Below are 18,742 nucleotides of genomic sequence, written 5' to 3'. Positions count from 1 at the left end.
TTAACCCGAGGACTGTGGGAGAGCCCTTGTGCCATGGCGGGTCTGGCACCGCGCCAGTGCCCTCGCTCTCCCTGAGCACCCATGTCCAGCTCGGGCACAGGGGCCGAAAAAGCAGTGCCCTCAGGCACACCCTGCTGCCTTGCTGGACCTTGTGCCAGTGGGGTGGAGGTGTTGGGGCTGGTGCTGAAGGTTGATGCTGCAGGAGGTGTGGCGGGAGGGGGTGAAGGACCATGGGGAGGGCCAGCCATGATCTGGCCAGGCCTGTTCCCCACCAGGACACAGGAGGAGGAGAAGCTGTCACCGCTGCGGGTCCAACAGCACCCAGCAGCATCTCCCCGCTGGGGTGTTGCTCCGTCCTTCCCTGCGGCCAGGAAGGTGCTGCTCTGGGGCTGGGCCAGGACGGCAGCAAAGCAAAGGCCAAAGCCACCATCAGCCCGGCATTTCGGTGCTGGGCGAGTGACCGAGGGCGCTGGGAGCCCCAGGGGAGCAGGAAGGGTTGGTATACCCCCCACCCCCGAGCTCAGGGCTGGAGGAGGATGGAGCTGTGCCACTCCCCAGCAGTGTTTACAGGGACTGAGTGACAGCCGGGTGCTGCTGCCAGCCCGGGGGCCACCCAGTGCCCCGCAGATGTCACCGGGGTGTCCCCTGTGTAGCAAGGGCAAGGTGGAAACCGGGGGGGCCAGGCGAGGCTGATTGCGTGGGGTCACTGTGCCAGGCTCGCTGCCCAAAACCAGCCTGGACGTGTGCAGTGGGACAGGGATGCGCAGGGGTAGGGACATGCCGCAGCGTGCCCCCAGACCCCCTGTTCCTCCCAGCAATGGGCCTGGAAGCGTGCTGTGGGCCCCCTTCTCCCAGGGGACCTACAGACCTGGTCACAGGGCTCCTGCTGGCCCACGATGGGGCTGGTGGGGGACATGCCTGCCCCATCCCACGGCACTGGGGCTGCTTGCTGTCCTGGAGGGGGCTGTTCCCTGCGGCTGTTGGGGTCCAGCCCCCGCGGTGACGCAAAGCAGGAACGAGGTGGGTGGGGTGCTTTCTAGAAAAGGTTTTACTGTCCATTGCAATATATTAATTGATGATGCATATTTCAATAAAACAATTTTAAAAACCCCCCTTGTTTGGAAGGAGAGGGGTGGGAGGCGAGGGGGCTCAGTGGGGCAGCGCCCGGTGGCAGTGGGCGCTGCAGTGGGGCTCCCAGGGACGCGGGGTGGCGGGAGAGGGCAGCAAGCAGCCCCGCTCTGCCCCTGCCCGCTGGCCCCGTCATCACCCCGGTGCCCACGGGACCCCGCAGCTATAGGGTGAGGAGGGTGCCGTCCTCCCGTCCGCTGCCCCGGCCGGGGCTGCCGTCGTGGCTGCCCAGGGACTGCAGGGAGCCCCGCGAGCTGTGCGGGGACAGGCTCCGCTGGAGGGGTCCGTCCGCAGGGCCCCCGTTGGGGCAGCCCCCGGGGATGTAATGGGGCGCGCTGTCGCTCTCGATGACCAGGTCGCCCTCCTCATCGCTCTCAGCCGTGCTGTAGTTGCTCAGGTACTGCGAGGCCGGGCTGGGGGTCTGCTGGCTTGGGGTGCTGTCCGTAGACATGCCCGAGCTGCCCGAGGCCTTGCTGCTGCGGATGACATTGTTGCGCTGGTTGGCTGGCTTGACGGTGATGATGAGGTTGTGGCTGTTGGCCACCATCATGTCCGTCACCTGGTCCAGGGACTTGCCAGCCACATCAATGCCATTGACCTCCAGGATCTCATCGCTCACCGCCAGCAGCCCCGTGCTCTCGGCCAAACCGCCCTTCACCAGGCGAGAGATGAAGATACCAGGCACCTTCTCGACGCCCTGCGGGGCCACGCGCACGCTGACGCCATCGCGGATGTAGAAACCCAGCGGCTTGTCGGAGCCATGCTTGTGGAGCCGTACGCGGCGGTGGGTCTCAGGCAGGATGTCCACATCGATGATGGAGGAGATCTGGCGGAAGTCCTGGGGCATGCCGATGAGGAGGTGAGGCTTGGCCCGGTAGTGCGCAGGGCGCAGCAGCCCCTTCTTCTTCCGCTGCAAGGAGTTCGAGGCGAAGACACCGGCGTCAGACTCTGCTGTAGGGAGCAAGGGAGGACATGGGTCAGGGACAGCAGCCGCCCGGGGATGCAACCGCGTGCCCTTGGCTCCAGGTGTTAGGGAAGCTGGCAGGAGAAGTGCCCTGCTCACGAGTCCCGCCGGCTTTTCCTGCAGCCTGTCTCCGCCGGGCCCATCTCCTGGGATTACCCAGCGTACACGAGGCCAGGATTAGTGGGATCGAGGCAGTGATTCAGCCTTAATCACACTTTAAGCCAAACTCTGCAGCTTAACACTAGAGCTGCCAGCCCTGATGGTCCAGGAGCCGCGGCTGTGCCCCAATTTGGGTTTGGGGAGTGGGTCACCCCCCACAGACACACACGAGGGGGTGCTGTGGTGGCAGCCAGCTCCCCGAGGGCACGTCTGGTCCCGTGAGACAGCGCCAGAGTCCCTTGTCCCTGCTGGAGCAGGGTCATCGCTGCCACGGGGTGGGCATGGCCGCAGCTGTGTCCTGCAGAGCCCTGCCATCCCCAAGGAGGGAGACTCCCCACCTCCTGGAGACCCATCCCAGGGCTGCAGCATCCCTGGGGCCCCTGAACATCCCAAACTGTGAGTTGTGCCACTGTCTTATTGCACCATCTGGCCCCACCACACAGGGTTTGACTCCATCCTCCTTGAGCCTGCTCTGGGGCTGCTCCGTGGGGCCCAGCTCCACCATGTCCCCACCTTGGCCACATCCCCCAGGTGCTGGGGAGCATCTCCTGGGCCCTCTCTGGTTTCTCCCCATCCCTCTCCACAGGAGAGCCCAAATCTGGATGCTGAACTGCCGGGGTGTTCCCCACGGTGCCCCCCACCAGCACCCGCACCCTGCTCCATCCACAGGGGTGCTGGGGATGCCACCAAGCCCAGGGGACGTGGGGTTTCTCCCTAGCCAAGCCAGCCTGCCAGGGCTCCTGCGTTATAAATATCTCCCTGCACACACAGCCTGGCGTATTTTTAGCTCAGCGAAGGGCGACGGAGGCTTTCCCACAGCTATTTCAGCACACAGCTCCTCTCCAAGGGGCATGCAGGCAGGTCCAGCACCCCATGGACAAGTCCTCCGGCAGCTCCAGGGATGTGCCGGGCTTTCCCCTGCCCTTCCCGTGAGCCAAGCACCGCCATACCCTGCCAGGCTGCCCCACTGGGATGGCTTCACCCACTGGGGTGACGGCAGGGAGAGGAACCCAGCTGCAGCCTTTGCTTTTTGACTCCCTGCGACAGGACGAGCTGCCGCGGAGCCCACCAGCGGGCGCACACCTACATACACAGGCGTGTGCACGGCTCCCCACGCCCGGCCTGTGAGAGAGGCTCTGCAGCCACATTCCTTGCCGACCCGGACTGGTTCGACGACAGCCCAGCCCCAGGATGACCTGGATCCATTTTAAATCAGCCGTGACTCACCCGGGGCTTGCTCCCGGCCTCTCCGCACACCTCCCATTGCGCTGCTGGCCCCGTGGCCCCTCTCCCGCAGGCACAGCCGGGTGCCGTCACTGCCTGCTCACCCTCCTTATCGCACTGCCCATGGTTCCAGGGGCCACGGCTGCCTGCTCTCCGCGCCGTGCCACCTTGGCGTGGTCACCCACAAACCCTCTCAGGCTCTTCCCAGCAACAGACAAAGTGGCTCCAGGAGCAGGAGCGATGCTCCTGTGGCAGCCCCGGCACACCCAGCCCCACACCGTCTCCCTGTGCCGCAGCCTGGGTCAAGCTGTTGGTACCAGAATAGGCGATGGTTTGGTGCCGGCAGTGGCAGCCGCAGAGAACACCACAGGCTCCAGTTCCCTCCTGCCTGGATCACCGCTGCCAGCCTTAATGCCACATGGCCCCGCAGGAACCGCATGTCCGGGGCATCCCGCATCACCCCCATGCAAAAGCCCAGGAAAACTGGCACAGCATCCAGGGCCGGCCACCGGCATCACCCCTTGCCCAGGGACTTCCTACCACTACCACAAGCTGGAAACACATGGTTGCTCTGGGCATTGTGCTGGGGAAACTGGGGCTTTTAGATCAGGCTCTGGCTTTGGGCACTGTTGCTTGATGGTGCTACTAAAAGGAAAGCCTCAATGCTACTAAACTGAGAAGAAGGAGATGGGCTCGTCTCCATCTGGCCGGCGACAAGGAGACATACCTGGGGTGTTTGTCACCAGGAGACTTTCATCCTCGCCAGGACGCGGCTATCACGGCAATTTCAAACTCCTGTGCGAGAAAACTGCTCTCCAGGAATGTGCCGCTTCGGTCAGGGCGAGCCCTGGGCTGCCGGGAAGGAGACGAGCTTCCTCCCACCACCAAAAACTCAGTGGCACCTGGCACCCCAAGAGCTCTGCCGAAACGATGGCTGCCAGCACCTCAGGGAAGGGAGCCGACGGGGCTCCTGGCGTGGTGCTCACGGGAGCAACACGGTGTTTTCCGGGAGCCCACACAAGCCCTGCTGGAAAATGCAACTTCAAAGGGGTGAATCGTAAAGATTTGCCTTTGCTCGCTGGGACACACGGGGCTGGGCTGGTGTGGGTGCCTTTGCCATGGGGAAAGGCTGCTGGGGAGAGCCCGCGTGGGTGCCACAGCCCCAGTGGGGCTCTGGGAGCCTCCTGGCACTGCCACCTCCAGATCCATCCACTGTCGTGGTGGCTGGAGGGTATGTGACCAGCTGCCACCACCACTGGCACAGTCCAAACATAGAACCAGTGGTACCGCGGGACGTAGCTCATCTCCCTTGATGGGGAGGACAGATCCGGCACCCTTCTTCGGACCCGGCACCTTTCTCCAAATGCCACTTACCCTTCTTCTGGATGATGACCCTGAGGAGGGGGTTGGCAGAGGACACGGCTTTGTGGTAATTGTCATCGTTGTTGATGGGCAGAAGGTCGCCATGGACGTCCGTGTAACCCAGGAGCACATCCACCCGTGGGATCTGGTGCACCGTCTGCAGCAGGCAGTAGAAATCCTGGAAGCTGCCCGCACCGGAGCGCTTCATGGCGAAGCGGCGAAATTCGGCGTCGAACTGCAGAGGAGGAGGATGAAGAAGGTGAGGCTGGGTAGGGCTGGTGCCGGCCAGCAGGACGGATGCAGGCAGGGCACCACGCAGAGCTGCCCCGGGGCAGGCAGAGCCGTCACTGCCGGCTCCAGAGCCCCGGCAGCCCCAAGGCAGCAGCACTGTCAGCCAGAGCCCATCCCAAAAGCAAAATAAAAGCAGCAGAACCATTTTCCTGCCCCAAACCTGAAGCAACGGGGCACAGAGGTGCCTGCATGGTGGAGGAATGACCCTCCATCCATACCGCCAGCCACGGTGGGCACCATGCCACCGGGAGGCTCTTCCCTGTGACACGGGCGCTGCTGTAGCACCTGGTGAGCAAGAGCATTAATTATTGCCTCCTTCAGTCACGACGAAGGGGAAGCCAATTAAGAACAGGCTGAGGAACGCTGCGAGGATCGTGCCGCCCGAGGGGGATCGCACCGATCCCGGGACAGGCGGCAGCCGGTGTGTCCCAGGAAGAAGGGTGCTGCGCACCCCGCTGGGGGTCCCGGGCAGGCAAGGGCACAGCTGGGCGAGCGCACAGCTGGATGAGGGTGCAGATGGGGAGGGTGCACAGCTGGGGGAGTGCAAGGCTGGGTGGGTGGGCACAGCTGGGCGAGGGCACACATCTGGGTGAGGGCACCCATTTGAGTGAGAGTGCGCCGGGTGAGCACACATCTGGGTGAGCAGGCACATCGCCCAGGGGGGAAGACCACATCTGGGCGAGGGCACAGCCGTATGAGTGTGCACATCTGGGCACACAGTGGGGGTTTCATCCCTCTCTGGGGGTGCACATCTGGGTGAGAGCACAGCCGGGGATGCGCCAGCACGCACATCTGGGTGAGAGCACATCTGGGCGAGGTGCGCAGCCCGAGCCCTAGCACACCGGGGCCGCCGGCACCGCACGCCGGCTCGGGCTCGCATCTGGCGAGGGCTCCCCGGGGACGCTGCCGGTCGCACCGAGCGGGCCCGGCGGATCCCGGGGTGTCGGGACGCCGCGGCCCCGGCTCGGGGAGGCCCCGAGCAGCGCCGCCGCAGCGGACGGGAGCGCCCGCCCGGCCGGGCTCCCGCACCGCTCCCCGCTGTGCGGTGCCGCCCCACGTGTGCTGTACGGCGCGGCGGCGACGCGGCCGGCCGTGACCCAGCGGTACCGGTGCCGGTGCCGGTGCCGGCGAGCGCTTACCTTGCTCTTGACCTCGATGACGGGCTCGGCGGAGCGCGGCGGCGTGCGGTGGTGCTTGGCCATGCTGCGGGCCGGGCCGGGCCGCGGGGCCGCGCCGCCGCCGCCGCCAGCGCCGCTCCCGCGGCCACGGGGGATTTTCACCGGCCGTGACGTCACCGGCGAGCAGGCCCGGCGCCGCCGCGCCATTGGTCCAGGCGGCGCGGGGGGCGTGGCCGGAGGGTTGCTGACAACGTCGCCGTGGCAACGGGGGGCGGGACACCCACCCCCCCTCCCGGCACCGCTCCCGGGCATCCCGTCGCCGGCGGCAACCCCGTTAGTGGCACAATTAAGCCCAATTCGGGACCAGGAGTGTCACCGGCGGGAGCCTCGGCTCCCCCCGCGGGTGGCCCGGCGTGGCCCGCGGGGTTCTGCCTCTCCCACCGCCACCCGCCCGGTGTCCCGGGGGCTGGCGGACCACCGGGGGACAATTTTCAGCCTGGCCGGCGACGCGCTGCCGTGCTGCTTGTTCCCAGCCTCCCGGTCACACGTTCCCTCGGGATCTTCCCTCTCTATCCAGCGGGAAAGTTTCGTTACAGCTCCGGAGCAGCAGGGACCGGGGAAAGGTTGGTCGTTTTGGGGATGAGTTGCTTTACCGGGCAGTGGAGGAAGCGAGCGAAAGGAGGGGAACTGCTCGAGGTCATGGGCAAAGCGCTCATGTTGCTGTGCCTGAGCCAGGAGCACCTCTCCTCGGGTGCTGCCGGGCTGTGTCCCCTTGGGGACATGTCTCCGGCCCAACTGGCTCCGTTGAGGCACAGGGAGAAGCGGCTCCATCCCTGCAGAGCTCCCCGGCTCTGCCGGCACGACGCCGGAGCACGCTGCGAGCTCCCTGCCTGCCTGCACCGGGGTCACCAACCCCAGTGCCTAAATAAGACTCACTCGCCGGCTCCGAGGCAGCTGCCACGCCGGCCAAAGGGGCCGCGACAACAGCGCTCTTTAAAGCCAGACACCTAACTGAATAAATGCATCGAATCCCGAGAATCAGCACACCGTCCTCTGATCCTTGCCCTATCCCAGCTCGCAGAGCAACCTTTGGACGGCACAAAATTGCATCAGACCCCAGCATCACCGCAGCACCAGGCCCACATAAGCCGGACTGTGGCTCCTGGCAGGCTCTCGCCCTGCGTCACCGCAGCCGGGCGAGCTAAAGGGAGCATGCCAGGTTACGAGGCCATGGGACACCTTCTCACATACTGGCAAATTCTCCGCCGGCTGCTCCTGCTGCGCCCAGAGATTGCCATGCGGTGAAAATGAGCCTGACCGCACACAGAGCTGTAAACTCATCAGCAATCCCCCCCCCCCCCCCCCCCCAGGTTTGTTTGGTTTGGTTTTGTTTTTTTTTTTACAGAGTAATTGTGTTGAGGTCAGAGAGATAATCCCGATTTACACTAGGGTTAAATGTTTGCGCAGGCACCAGGGACAAAAGAAGCTTGCAGCCCTTCATCTCCAATTTTGGTAAATCGGAGTTAATTGTTCAGCAGGACGGTGGGGGTGACATGCTGGTCACACCTTCCGTTTTGCACCGTGTCCCCAAATCGGCGGCTACAGAGCAAGACCTAAGCTAAGCAGACAGTATCAGGGCAGGTATTTGTTTTGACTTAGTTCCAGGAGCTCTGAATCAGCCTCGGGGACCAGAGCACGTGCTACCAAATGTCCAGACATGTCCACTGACTTCAGAGCCACCAGTTCTTGGCTGGCTCAGGTGAGGGCAGGGAGGGCCTGGTGCTCTGGGGGGCTCAGCACCCCCTGACTTGGAGGCGGGCTGCTGAGGTTTGGCATCACAGTGACACTCATGTTGGCGGGCGCCTCGGGAGGTCGATCCTCCACCCCCGGCTCAGCGCTTGATGCAGATAAGGTTTTTCCAGCACAGTCCCATGGGCAGCTTTCCCAGGAGATGGGCAGCTCAGGGGAGTTCTGTCCCCCTTGTCTGTGACAGGGGGGAGAAACGCAGGAGTTTGAGCTCCAGGCAGGATCAGCGCTGTGACTACAGCTCCATGGGCCAGCAACAGCACAGGAAGTCCCAGCAAAATGCACAGGCAGAGCCCCAGAACCTGGTTTGATACTGATATTTCCACACCTTTACCCTGTCCCGGCCACCCCTGGGAGGCCTCTGGGCACTCTGAGCTAAGGCTGCAAGCGAGAGAGTGGCAAACAAAGTCACCTTGACCCTAATGGGTGACATTGGCAGCAGGCAGCCTTGGACATGGTGTTTGTCTTTCCCTCCTCCAGTGCTGTCAGGAGCTAGGGAACAGGCATCACAGTTCCTGCCGGCAGTGCAAGAGCGGCAGAAAGCTCTGACAGCATCTCCTTGGCACTGAAGCGATTCCTGCTGCCCCGTGCTCATTGTAGAGAAGGATGCAACACAGGAACGGGCTCCACCAGTGTTCTCCAGCCTCCCAAGGGCGTACCCTGGCAGCCGTGGAGGGTCGGTCAGAGCAGACGCAGGCTCAGTTCATTTCTTTGTGATTTTATTTTGTCAGCTCCCAAGGCAGTGATGCCCCCGTGGCACAGCTCTTCCTTAGGAACCTGCGAGGTGATGCATCCCCATGGCGGAGTGTCTTTTCTGGTTGCAAAAATCTGTTACTGGCTGCAAACTCATCCATGCCTTTGGGCAACAGGTCTGGCTGCCAAGGAACACTGAGCAGCTAATGAAACGCGCAGAGTAAATACACGGTGCTGACAGAACTGACATCTCACATTCCTACAACATTGTTTTGAAGCACACTAAAACCCCCTCCTGGTGCATCAGGATCATTGCCACTGGCTTCCCCCTGCTGGATCTCATCTCAAAGGAAGACCGGTAACAGGAAGGAGGACTCAGAAGCTGCTGTTCTACATTTTTATGGGCTTTTGGGGGGGGGGTCACTGAGAATTTATTCAATTATCACCTTTCGCCAACAGCCCTGTGCACTCCTTTTGACCCCACAGTGAAGCGTGTTGTGTCCTCTCCCCACGAAATCGGAATCGAACCCGCTGAGGTATAATAACCATATGCCCAAAGGCGATATTTCACCTGGACCGGGCTGCGGAAGCAGCACGTGCGGGGCCTCCACGAAGAGCTGTGCTGCTCCTGCGGGCCAAGGGCAAAGGGAAGAGTGAAGCCAGGGATGCCTAAAGCCGGTGTCGCTGGCGTGGCTGATGCGTGGTGGAGCTTTGGTCCGGGCAGGTGACCGAGAGATCCCAGCCTAGAGCCCTGTGGCGGTGGCAGCAGCCAGGCCACTGGGTGGGCGTCTGAAGGAGAAGACTGGTTACGCTTCCCCTTTCCCTGCCCGGTGCTGGGCCCGGTGAGGCGGCCGGCGCTGCGGCCTGCCCTGCGGAGAGGGCTCGTCTCCCTCAGGCCCAGCGGGCGGGGTGGAGGGTCGTGCGGCTGTGGCAGCCGGTGAGGCCGCCCTGCTGCCTGCGGGGCCCATAAGCGGAGCAGGGCCCTGGCCGCCACCGGGAGGGAGGGAGGGAGGGAGGGCAGGGGCCTGGTGGCGGGGGTACAGCGGGACCGGGCCCCGCCACCCCGCAATGGCCGCCGGCCCCTCACGGCTCCGGCCCGCTTGGGGAAGGGGTGGAGGGAGGGATCACGGTCACCATGGTGACGCTGCACCCGGCGCTAGAGCCCCGCCCCCTCAGCGGCCCCGCCCAATCAGCCCCTCCGCCTGCCGCCACAGCCCTCCCGCCGCGCCGCACGCGGGGCTCCGTCCCATTGGCCCACGTAGCACATCCCTCCCCCGCCCCCGTCGCGACCAATCAGCTGCAGCCACCGCGGCCCTGCAGCAGGGCGGGGCGCGGCGGGCGCCTATAAAAGGGTGAGGCGGGGGGGCACAGCTGTTGCCGCCGCCTATCAGCCATGGAGGAGTCACTGTCGCTGCTCGTCCGGAGTCCCACGCAGCGGCACCCCGATCTCCGCCTCCACGCAGACCCCACCTGGACTGTCCGCCGCCTCAAGGCCGAGCTGCGCCGCCTCGTACCGGGGTCACCGGTGAGTGTGCGGCCTCCTTCGCCTTTCCCCTCAGCGCTCTGAGGGAGGTGGGAAGGGCGCTGAGGGAGGGGGAACGGCCCAGCCCTCCTGGGGCTCCCAGGGTCGCCGCCGCTTCGCCCCACCGCCACCTTCTCCCGTCCCGCAGCCGGTTGCATCAGCTGCCCGGCGGTCGGTGGGGCCGTTTCGGCACTTGGCTGGGTTTCTGGTTCGGCCGCTGTTAAACATTAACCGCCCTCCCCCCGGGGGGGGCCGAGCTGCCTCCGGGGAGCCCCATCGCACCGGGTGTGCGGGTGGGCCGAGACACGTTTTGGGGTGTGTGTGTGATTTTTGGGAAGCTGTTTCCCGGTGAAGGAGAGGTAGCCCGGTGTGGGCATGGCGAGGGGACTGGGTCCGTAGGGGTGTCGGGTGCTGGAAATGCAGAAATTTGGCTGCTTTTCGAGCCGCGGGTCCTGGGAGCGGCACCGGCGAAGCTCGGTGGCTGTTGTGCCTCAGCGGGAGGACGTGGCTGCCCTCCTCCTCCCCGCCCCCAGCAGCGAGGGGGTGTCCCGAAACGAGCCCAGCCTGCTTTCACCCCGGGCTCTGCTGTCGGCGACCGGCTGCTGGCATCGTCTGGTGGGGTGTGAGGGGTTGGTTTGACACCACCTCCAGTCCTGGTCAGATTAGGGGGTGTTCCAAAGCTCTAAAACACAAAATGTTTTTGTCCCGACTGTAAAAGAGACAGCATGTAACAAAGTTCTTTGTGAAAGTGGTGCTTTATATCCTCCTGCTGATCTAGACATCGATGATCCTGCTTTAGCAGGGGAGTTGGACTAGATGATCTCTAGAGGTCCCTTCCAACTCTGAAAAATCTGTGTTTCAGTGATGTTGCACTTCAGTGTTTGCTTGTTCTCATTTCATTAGCTGAACTGAGCTGTGCACAATTCCCTGTATACCTTAAGGCATGGGGTGCTGCCAGCTGGGTGCCTCTGTCCGTCTGGCTGTGAGTTGTGTCACTTCATGCTTGCATGTGCTTGGCAGAGCAAGTCATCCTGTTCTTTGTTTTCTTTCTTCAAAGCCTGAAGAGGACCAGAAGCTGATTTATTCTGGGAAGCTGCTGCTTGATCATCATTATCTGAGAGAGTTGCTGCCAAAGGTATAAAAACCCCTTTTATGTTGTGCTGAAATATGTCAAGAAAAGTGATTTTTTTTTTTAACATGTCTTCCCTTACCTTTTAGCACGGGGGTGTGCATGCTCTTCATTTGGTATACAAGTTCAAGACTCCTGCAAATGTGCAAGAAAGCAATGCAGAGGTACTTAGACTAAGTTAACAACTACTTAGAACGTTGGGGTTGTGGCTAAAAATGTGAAGTACTGAATGGCTATATCAAAGTTCACTGATAGCACAGCTTTTTCCTACTAGTGCAACGGCAGTATTACTTTGTAATAATTTGGTTAGGAACGTGAGAATGTACTTGGGTTAAGCTGAGTACAGATGAACCGTAGAGTCAATTTTTCAGAGATTTGCATGGCACCTGTTGAGAAATACCAGAACTATAATCCGGTTGTAACATACTGCTTGAAGTGCTTTCTGGTAAATTCAGTTTTATTAAATAGAATATGACCTGTTACGTCCCAGGCTCTTTTGGACAGGGGCTGTGCTTGTGGGTAGAAGACACTGTAGTTACAGTGGAAGTGGTTCTGGTCTGCATGTGGGGAAGGAAGAATGCTGTTACCTGAAGACATTTTAACTGCTCTTGTTAATGACTCGGCCCGTAGAGAGGAAGCTTGTACTTACTGGTCTAAAGTACAAATGGCCAAACACAATTTTTACTTCTAAGTGGATGTGCTAATGTGTCTAGAGGTGTGGTTATATTGCCCATTATAGGCAATCTAGCAGCCACCAGACATGAGTAGGATAAGCTTAGATGTGAGCCAGCTTTGGTCTGGGTATTTTACTGATAAATTGCCACGGAACAGCTCTTGACTTCTGTTTACAGCAGCTTGTGTGTGAGTATCATAGCTAAAAAGTCAATCTGTCTTGAGTGCAGTTCTCTCCGTTTCTTCCAGTTACATTTTTATAACCAGATGGGAGCTGACTGTGGTTAAAAAGAAATAATTAAAAATGCAGTGTAGATCTGGTGAAAGGAGGGAGTAATATCAAGTCATTTTTACATGCCTGTTACTTTTTAAGGAGCTTTAAAATATTGATGGAGGTTCTTGTGGCACAGTGCCCAAGAGCAGTGTCAGCCCTGTGGCAGCGCCTAGAGGTACTGTGCAGGACAAAGTGCATGAGCTGTGTAGCAGTTATAAGAGCCCATTCAGTGCGGTGTAACCTTTTTGCCTAAGGCTTGCATAGTGTCCTGAATAAACCTTAGTAACTGCATTGCTGTCCCCAGGTTAAAGCTGATCAGCCAAAGTTATCGTCGGAAGCTAGTCAAGAACCATCTGTATCTTCCTCAAATGGTGAAAGACTGAGATGCTCTTCTGGTGGTCAGTCTTCAGCAGAAACCAGTAACAGGTAAATACAGCTTTTTATGTACGTCACTAAGATTTTTAAACTGTTGGTTTTGTTGGATGCCAGCTCCTTATGCCACATGTACTGTCTTAAGGAACATGGGCCAAAGATGATGAGGTTATACATAAAAGCTTCAGTGGACATGGCAGAAGTTGAAGGAAAATGCACTGCTCTGCTAGTTGAAAATCTTTCCTTTCTTCATGTGGGTAGAGCTGTCTTTAACACTTTGGAAGGAAGAATTGATTTTGAATTTGGATGTGCAAAATAACAGAAGCTATTTACATTGTCCTGTAACAAATGACTTCCAGTTTGTCCAGTATTTGCTAATGAATGTGTTTTGCCCCAGGCTGGAAACAACTCGGCATCACTTCCAAAGTGTGGCTTCTGGCTTCTCTGCTTATACCACCTACAGCATGCTTCAGATGTCCTGGCTTCAGCAGATTTACGCAAGACAGTATTACATGCAATAGTAAGTGTTCTGTCCAAAGCTATCAGTAGAAACTGTGATACAGGGAACTAGAGAGCTTCTGGCAGTTCTTACTCCCTTGACAGTGGCTGGAAGACTCTTTTTTTTTTTTTTTTTTTTTTTTTGTCATAACTTACACTGAATGGTGTAGGAATGTACCTCTAATTGTCATGTGGTTTCAAATCTTGCAAACTGCAGATCTGACTCTTCTGAGTGGGAGGGTAGGTGCCTGTAGAGTAAATGTAAACCTGCTGATGAGCCTTAACTCCTCACCATTTTTCTGACTGCTTAAAGTAGCACTGTCTGGAAAGCAGTGGCAAAGGCAAGGCTGAGAGTTGTAGCAGCCTTCAGACAGTCTTTGGAACTCTCAAGATTTTTTTTCTTTGCAAGATACTGAAATAATACTTCATGAAGTGGAAGGTGTCTGATTTGACTTGCTAAAGTCACTATGCAACTGGTTCATGGGTAGATCCAAAACTTGTTTTTAACCCTTCTGTAGCCTCTAAACTCCATGCTTTCTACTTGCATGTGATCTGACTCTATTATTAAAGATGGACAAATTTCCAGTGCCTGCATCAAGCGTGAAAGGATTTGACAAAGCCTTATTCTGTACTTGGTGTGTTCTGGTTTCAGCTTGGCTTTTACTGCACCTGCTGACCCCTCCCATGCACAGCGTTCTCAGGAGATACCGGTGACACCCCAGGCTCCTCTCCCAGACCCATTTCCAGCACAAAATCAGCCTGGAAACCAGAATGCTGCCGCCCAGGTCAATGCGGCAGCCAACCAGAACTTGCGGATGAATGCCCAAGGGGGTCCACTCATGGAGGAAGAGGAGGAGGGTGGCAATCGAGATTGGTTGGACTGGCTCTACTCAGCAACACTGTTCTACGTTTTTGTCAACATTATCTATTTCTACTCCAGTGTCAGCAGATTCCTCCTGGTTATGGGTGGCACTGTGCTGATGTATCTGTAAGTGTATCTGTAATTTTGTGGTATTAATATTTACTGAGGTATTCAGAAATGTTCCACTAAAGTACTGAGCTCTGTTCTGTGCTCGGCTTTCTAGCAGTTGAGCTTCATGTGACTGGTCCCTGGAAAGGGTGAACCATTCCTCTATCCTGCTATAACTCAGTATTTGGCAAAAATAGAAGTATAGCCCATGCCTGGATTAAATGAAGAATGGGTGATAGTGGCTTTTGCATGAATGCTTCTGGTCTGGCTGGCTTTCTTAGACAACTTCTTGTAATTTAAGTAGCTGTTGGTGTAAAGCCCCAGAAGCTTAGCAGTGTAGAGCAGATATGTGGGTTCAATAGGATAAATGACAGTTGCTTGTAGGGGAAACATTTGAAATCTGGGAGGGGGGTTTCCACACCTGCTATTTAATTCATGTACTTATTTATGCAGGTTTTTCTGCTGCGTGGTGCCTCTCTGTAGAGCAGACCAAGCTAAACTGAATGCACTGTCCTGAATTGCCTTTGAGCGTCTCTAGGGGGGGGAGCTCGGGATAAATCTCAGAAGCACAATGAAGATAATGAGCCCTCAGTTGGTGTGCTCAGATTGAGAAAGATCATCTGTCCCCTCAAATTTTCTGATCGCCAGTGATCAAAGTGATGTAGGCCTCAGTTCCTCTTGGTGGGTCTAAGAGTTGAAACTGGAGCAGCTCAAATGATCAGCTCTTGTGACCTCCATGCAAACTTGGAGAGTGAAGGTTAATTTCTTCATTAAAACTCCTTAAATTTTACTATTGGTAATTCTGAAGTGTAACTTTAACAGCTTATATTGTGGCTTACAAGGGGCAGGTGCTGTAGAGATACAAGACCTTCTAAGAAGGCCTGCTATGTTTGGTAAGATAGTGCTGTTCTGCATGTTTGTGCCTTGTTTTAGGCTGAGCAGGAATAAGTTACCCAGGGGTGTACCTGATAGGCAGGTTTCAACTCACTCTACCCGTAGCAGCACTTTCCAGCAGGCTGAGCCCTGGTTAAGCAGAGACAAACCTGGATGTGGTGCTGCTTGTTTGAACGTGAGTGGATGCGCCTCCCTCATGGTTTGCTGACAGGAGGCTTTGAAAGTACTTAGACGGTCAGGGCAGAAAGAGACCTTAATGTGCTGAATTTGCTGGCTGCAGCTCTGAGCAGTCAGTGTTACTAGAACGGTGTTAGTGTAACAGGAAGGAGTGTTTTTTAACCAATACTAAAAAAAAAAATCTGTTGGCTTCCCCAGGCACCATGTTGGATGGCTTCCGTTTAGACGAAGACCAGTTCAGCCCTTCCCAGGCAATGCTCCTCCTCAAGCTCCTGTAAACCAGGACCAGAACAATAACTTACAGGTACTGTTTTGTTGGTTTTTTTTTTTTTTTTTTTTGAATCACAAGCATGAAGCCCTGTGAAGTTTTACTTTCAGTTTACTAATTAAATGTAGGAGCAAAAACTTTATTCTATAAATTTTCATCAAAAACTGTCTCCTGTGGAGGAATAACTGCCAGCCTGCTTCCTCCTTTGTAGCTAGCTCCTCTGTTCTACAAATTATCTTGGGCTGGATGTCATCTTCTAGTTGCCTCTGGCCTTTAGAATGTTGTGATGGAGCATGGTCTGTCGCAGGCAGAACAGGTTCTGTATATGAAGGCAGTGTTTAGGTTACTCAGTGCTGGGATTTGAGTATATAAGCACTAGGAGTCTCGCATATCGAGCTGATGCTTCTGGCTGATGTCAGTGGAAGTCACTTAAATACATACATGGCTTCCCTGAGCAGGTGCTTCCTGTCTGTCCTGAACAGTGTTCTTGGACGCACAGCAGGAGTTAACCAGCAATACTAGAGTGCAGCTTGTTTTTTCAGCTTTGTGGTTGTCTGGGGATACTTCTGTGCTTTTTATAGTCTTGACAGCGATGCATGGGTAACAAAACACATTGTTTGACACCTGATCCTTCTAACTCACCTCTGCAATGATCTCACCAAATACCCTTTATGTTGGCAGGGGGGAAATGCAGGCAGAACAGATGGATCCGAGGCATCTCCGGATGAGGGACAAGTTTTACAAGAACTGCAGCAGGCCAACCCCTCATTTATGAGCACAGCATGGGTTTTTTTCAAGACTTTCTTTGCATCCCTCCTTCCAGAAGGGCCTGGAGTGACCCACAACTGATTTGTAGACTTCAGACAAGGCTACTTGTCTGAAACTGCAATGGGATTTGGTCTACCTGAGCGAATCAGATACCAACTCCAAACTGGGAGTGAAAGTGGACAGCACTTCCTCTGGCTTTCACTGACCAAGCAAATGGAGCTGCAGGAAGCCTTAAGTCATTACAGCCTAGAGACGAAGATGCTTGCCCTCATTCCAAAGAACTCTGTTCTCTAGCATATATTAGGTACCTATGTAGAGGCTTGGCATTGTAAACTTGTGCTTGAAATGCACAGGCTCTAAGCAGGTGTGCAAAACTGTTAAGAGAAGCAAATTGCTTCTTCTGTGCAATGTGATTCCTGTTGGAATGTTTCAAATGCTATTTAAATTACACTGAGTGTAGGATCTCAAAAAAAAAAAAAATTGCTATATACACATTAGCAGATTTTTAGAAAAGGTCTATTGTTAAATTGCTTCAACAATAGTTTAAATTTTCTGTGTTGTTAAAACTTCCTATGAAGGATGTATGGTGCAATTTCCTCGTTGGATGGAGGGCTGTAAGACAGTGACCTCTTGATGAGCAATTACCTTGGTGAAGTTGCAGGCTAAATTTCATGTTGCCAGATTCATATAATTTAAACTCAAGACTTAATTTCCCCTCCCTGCCAAATCATGGGAGAAGAATAAGTGCTTTCAGCTCTATCTAGCAAGAGTTTCTGCAAGATTTAAACTTCACTGCTTTTTGGATGCAAAATTAAAGCAGTCTAATGTCTCTATTGGACTTTGAATTCTCACTCCAGAGCAACTCTTGTAGTATTTCATTGTGTTCCCTTTAATTTCTGATATGACTAAGGGCTTTGATTCCAATAAAATTTGCAGGCATTTATATCTGTACTTGTATATGCTGTACAGCAATTGGAAAGCTCCCGGTGCAGAGCATAGGATGTACCTTCAACTTGTTTTTAGTGAAAAATAACAATAAATGAGTTGGGATATGGGGAGGGGGTGGGGGGGAAGATGCTTGCAGAGCCTTAACTCAGCTCCTTGCCTAACTGTTCTTCAGCAACCTGTATTTAAAGTGCCTTGGAGTTTGTAGCTTGTGTTTGTTGCCTGACCTCTGCTGGCAGAAAGGCCGTGGACATCTTGAGGCAGGTAATTCTGCAGGTAGTTGGGTTCAAACTCCAAACTTTCCAGTGTGAGTCCTGGTGGCTTTGCAATGCATGATTGCAGCTGGGGGATTTATCTTGGCTTGAAGTGTACTGTGTCTAGGGGCAACAGCTGCTCCTGAAACTTGTAATGCTCTTCCTCATTGCTACCTGTGGTTGGTAAATCTGTTTGTTTAGGAGTGTCTTGGCAGGACTAACACGCATGAGTTGGTACAAGCAGCTGTAAGAGCCTCACTGGTAGTGCTTGATCTCATTTCAGATGAGGTGGATGTCAGACGTGGTTTGCTGGTGTTACCTGCAGTAGTGAGTTTAACCTTAGTGATGGTTTCTTTGGCTTTGAACAATCACCTTTCCAAGCCTCTTGCCAAGTAGTTTTTCTGCCACACCTTCAATTTATTGGAGACTTGGGGAGGATGGGTAGGATAAAGCAGTAAAACTTAGCAATAAAGTCTTCTGTAAATACTTAATGAAGTAGTTTGAGAGGAGGTGAGTTTTTTGTTACTTTGGGTATATCCTGCATAAGCCTTTGAGGATGTTCTCAGGGATAGGGTCCCCTCTTTCCTGTCTCGCTAGCAATGATTTTACTTGTGCTCAGCACTGCATTTTGTGGATGATGGATTTTTTTTTTTTCTTGGTGTGTATCTAATCATCACTTGGGTATCTCAGTGATGTGCCTGGGCTCAGTCTTGGGAGGAGGCAGTGGTTCTTGGCAACCAGTAATAAATGATTTTGGTAGTGGTTTAGGCAATGAGCACTGAGTGCTGCAGTATTTGTGAAACCAGAGGTTTCACAAACAAAACAGAAACATCTGTTTTGTTGTCTTGAGGTTTTTGCTGCTCCTGCAAGCAGGCAAGAGTGGTTTGAAATTAGCTGCAAAACTAATTAAGCATAGTTAATGTCACTGGAGGGATGTAGTGGGCCTTAGAGAATGTTTCTGTAATGGCTTAGTGAAATGTGTACCTCTGTTTGCTATTGGGGTGGAGGGAAGCTGTGATGACAGCGGAGGACACTGGGCAAATAATGTGAATGTAAATATGGTGTAGTTGTGCAGAGATGGCTCTGAGCACCAGTGGCTGAGCCAGCCCAGTGTTCTGTGGAGTGGGAGTGTGACGTGGCCCTAACTCCTGTTCCTAATCCCAGCCCTGGGAAGGCCTCAGCTTTGCTGAAGACCACCTGGGAGCAAGCAGGAATGATGGAGGTGTGGGAGCAGTGGAAGGAACTAGTGGTGGC

General features: G+C 55.5%; 2 protein-coding genes across 2 annotated transcripts; one reads left to right on the top strand and one right to left on the bottom strand.

Annotated features, from left to right (window-relative positions):
* Nucleotides 1–1,291: 1,291 nt before the first annotated feature.
* LOC309676805 (partitioning defective 6 homolog alpha-like) lies at nt 1,292–6,453 on the bottom strand (the record flags this gene model as incomplete). Its single annotated transcript, XM_082489450.1, has 3 exons — nt 1,292–2,079; nt 4,850–5,072; nt 6,268–6,453. The coding sequence occupies 3 exons, from the start codon at nt 6,451–6,453 to the stop codon at nt 1,292–1,294; spliced, it is 1,197 nt and encodes a 398-aa protein (XP_082345576.1).
* Nucleotides 6,454–9,880: 3,427 nt separating this feature from the next.
* On the top strand, nt 9,881–17,234 carry HERPUD1 (homocysteine inducible ER protein with ubiquitin like domain 1; the record flags this gene model as incomplete). Its single annotated transcript, XM_082489338.1, is given in 10 exon segments — nt 9,881–9,905; nt 9,908–10,097; nt 10,099–10,270; nt 11,325–11,402; nt 11,486–11,560; nt 12,647–12,768; nt 13,112–13,234; nt 13,865–14,200; nt 15,452–15,557; nt 16,203–17,234. Coding segments are annotated over 10 exon segments (1,395 nt in total). The 3' UTR covers nt 16,371–17,234.
* Between the last annotated feature and the right edge of the window lie 1,508 nt (nt 17,235–18,742).

This window comes from Vanellus vanellus (assembly GCF_965231255.1).
Source record: "Vanellus vanellus genome assembly, chromosome: 12".
Lineage (NCBI taxonomy): Eukaryota > Metazoa > Chordata > Aves > Charadriiformes > Charadriidae > Vanellus > Vanellus vanellus.
This window is presented reverse-complemented; position numbering and strand designations above follow the sequence as displayed.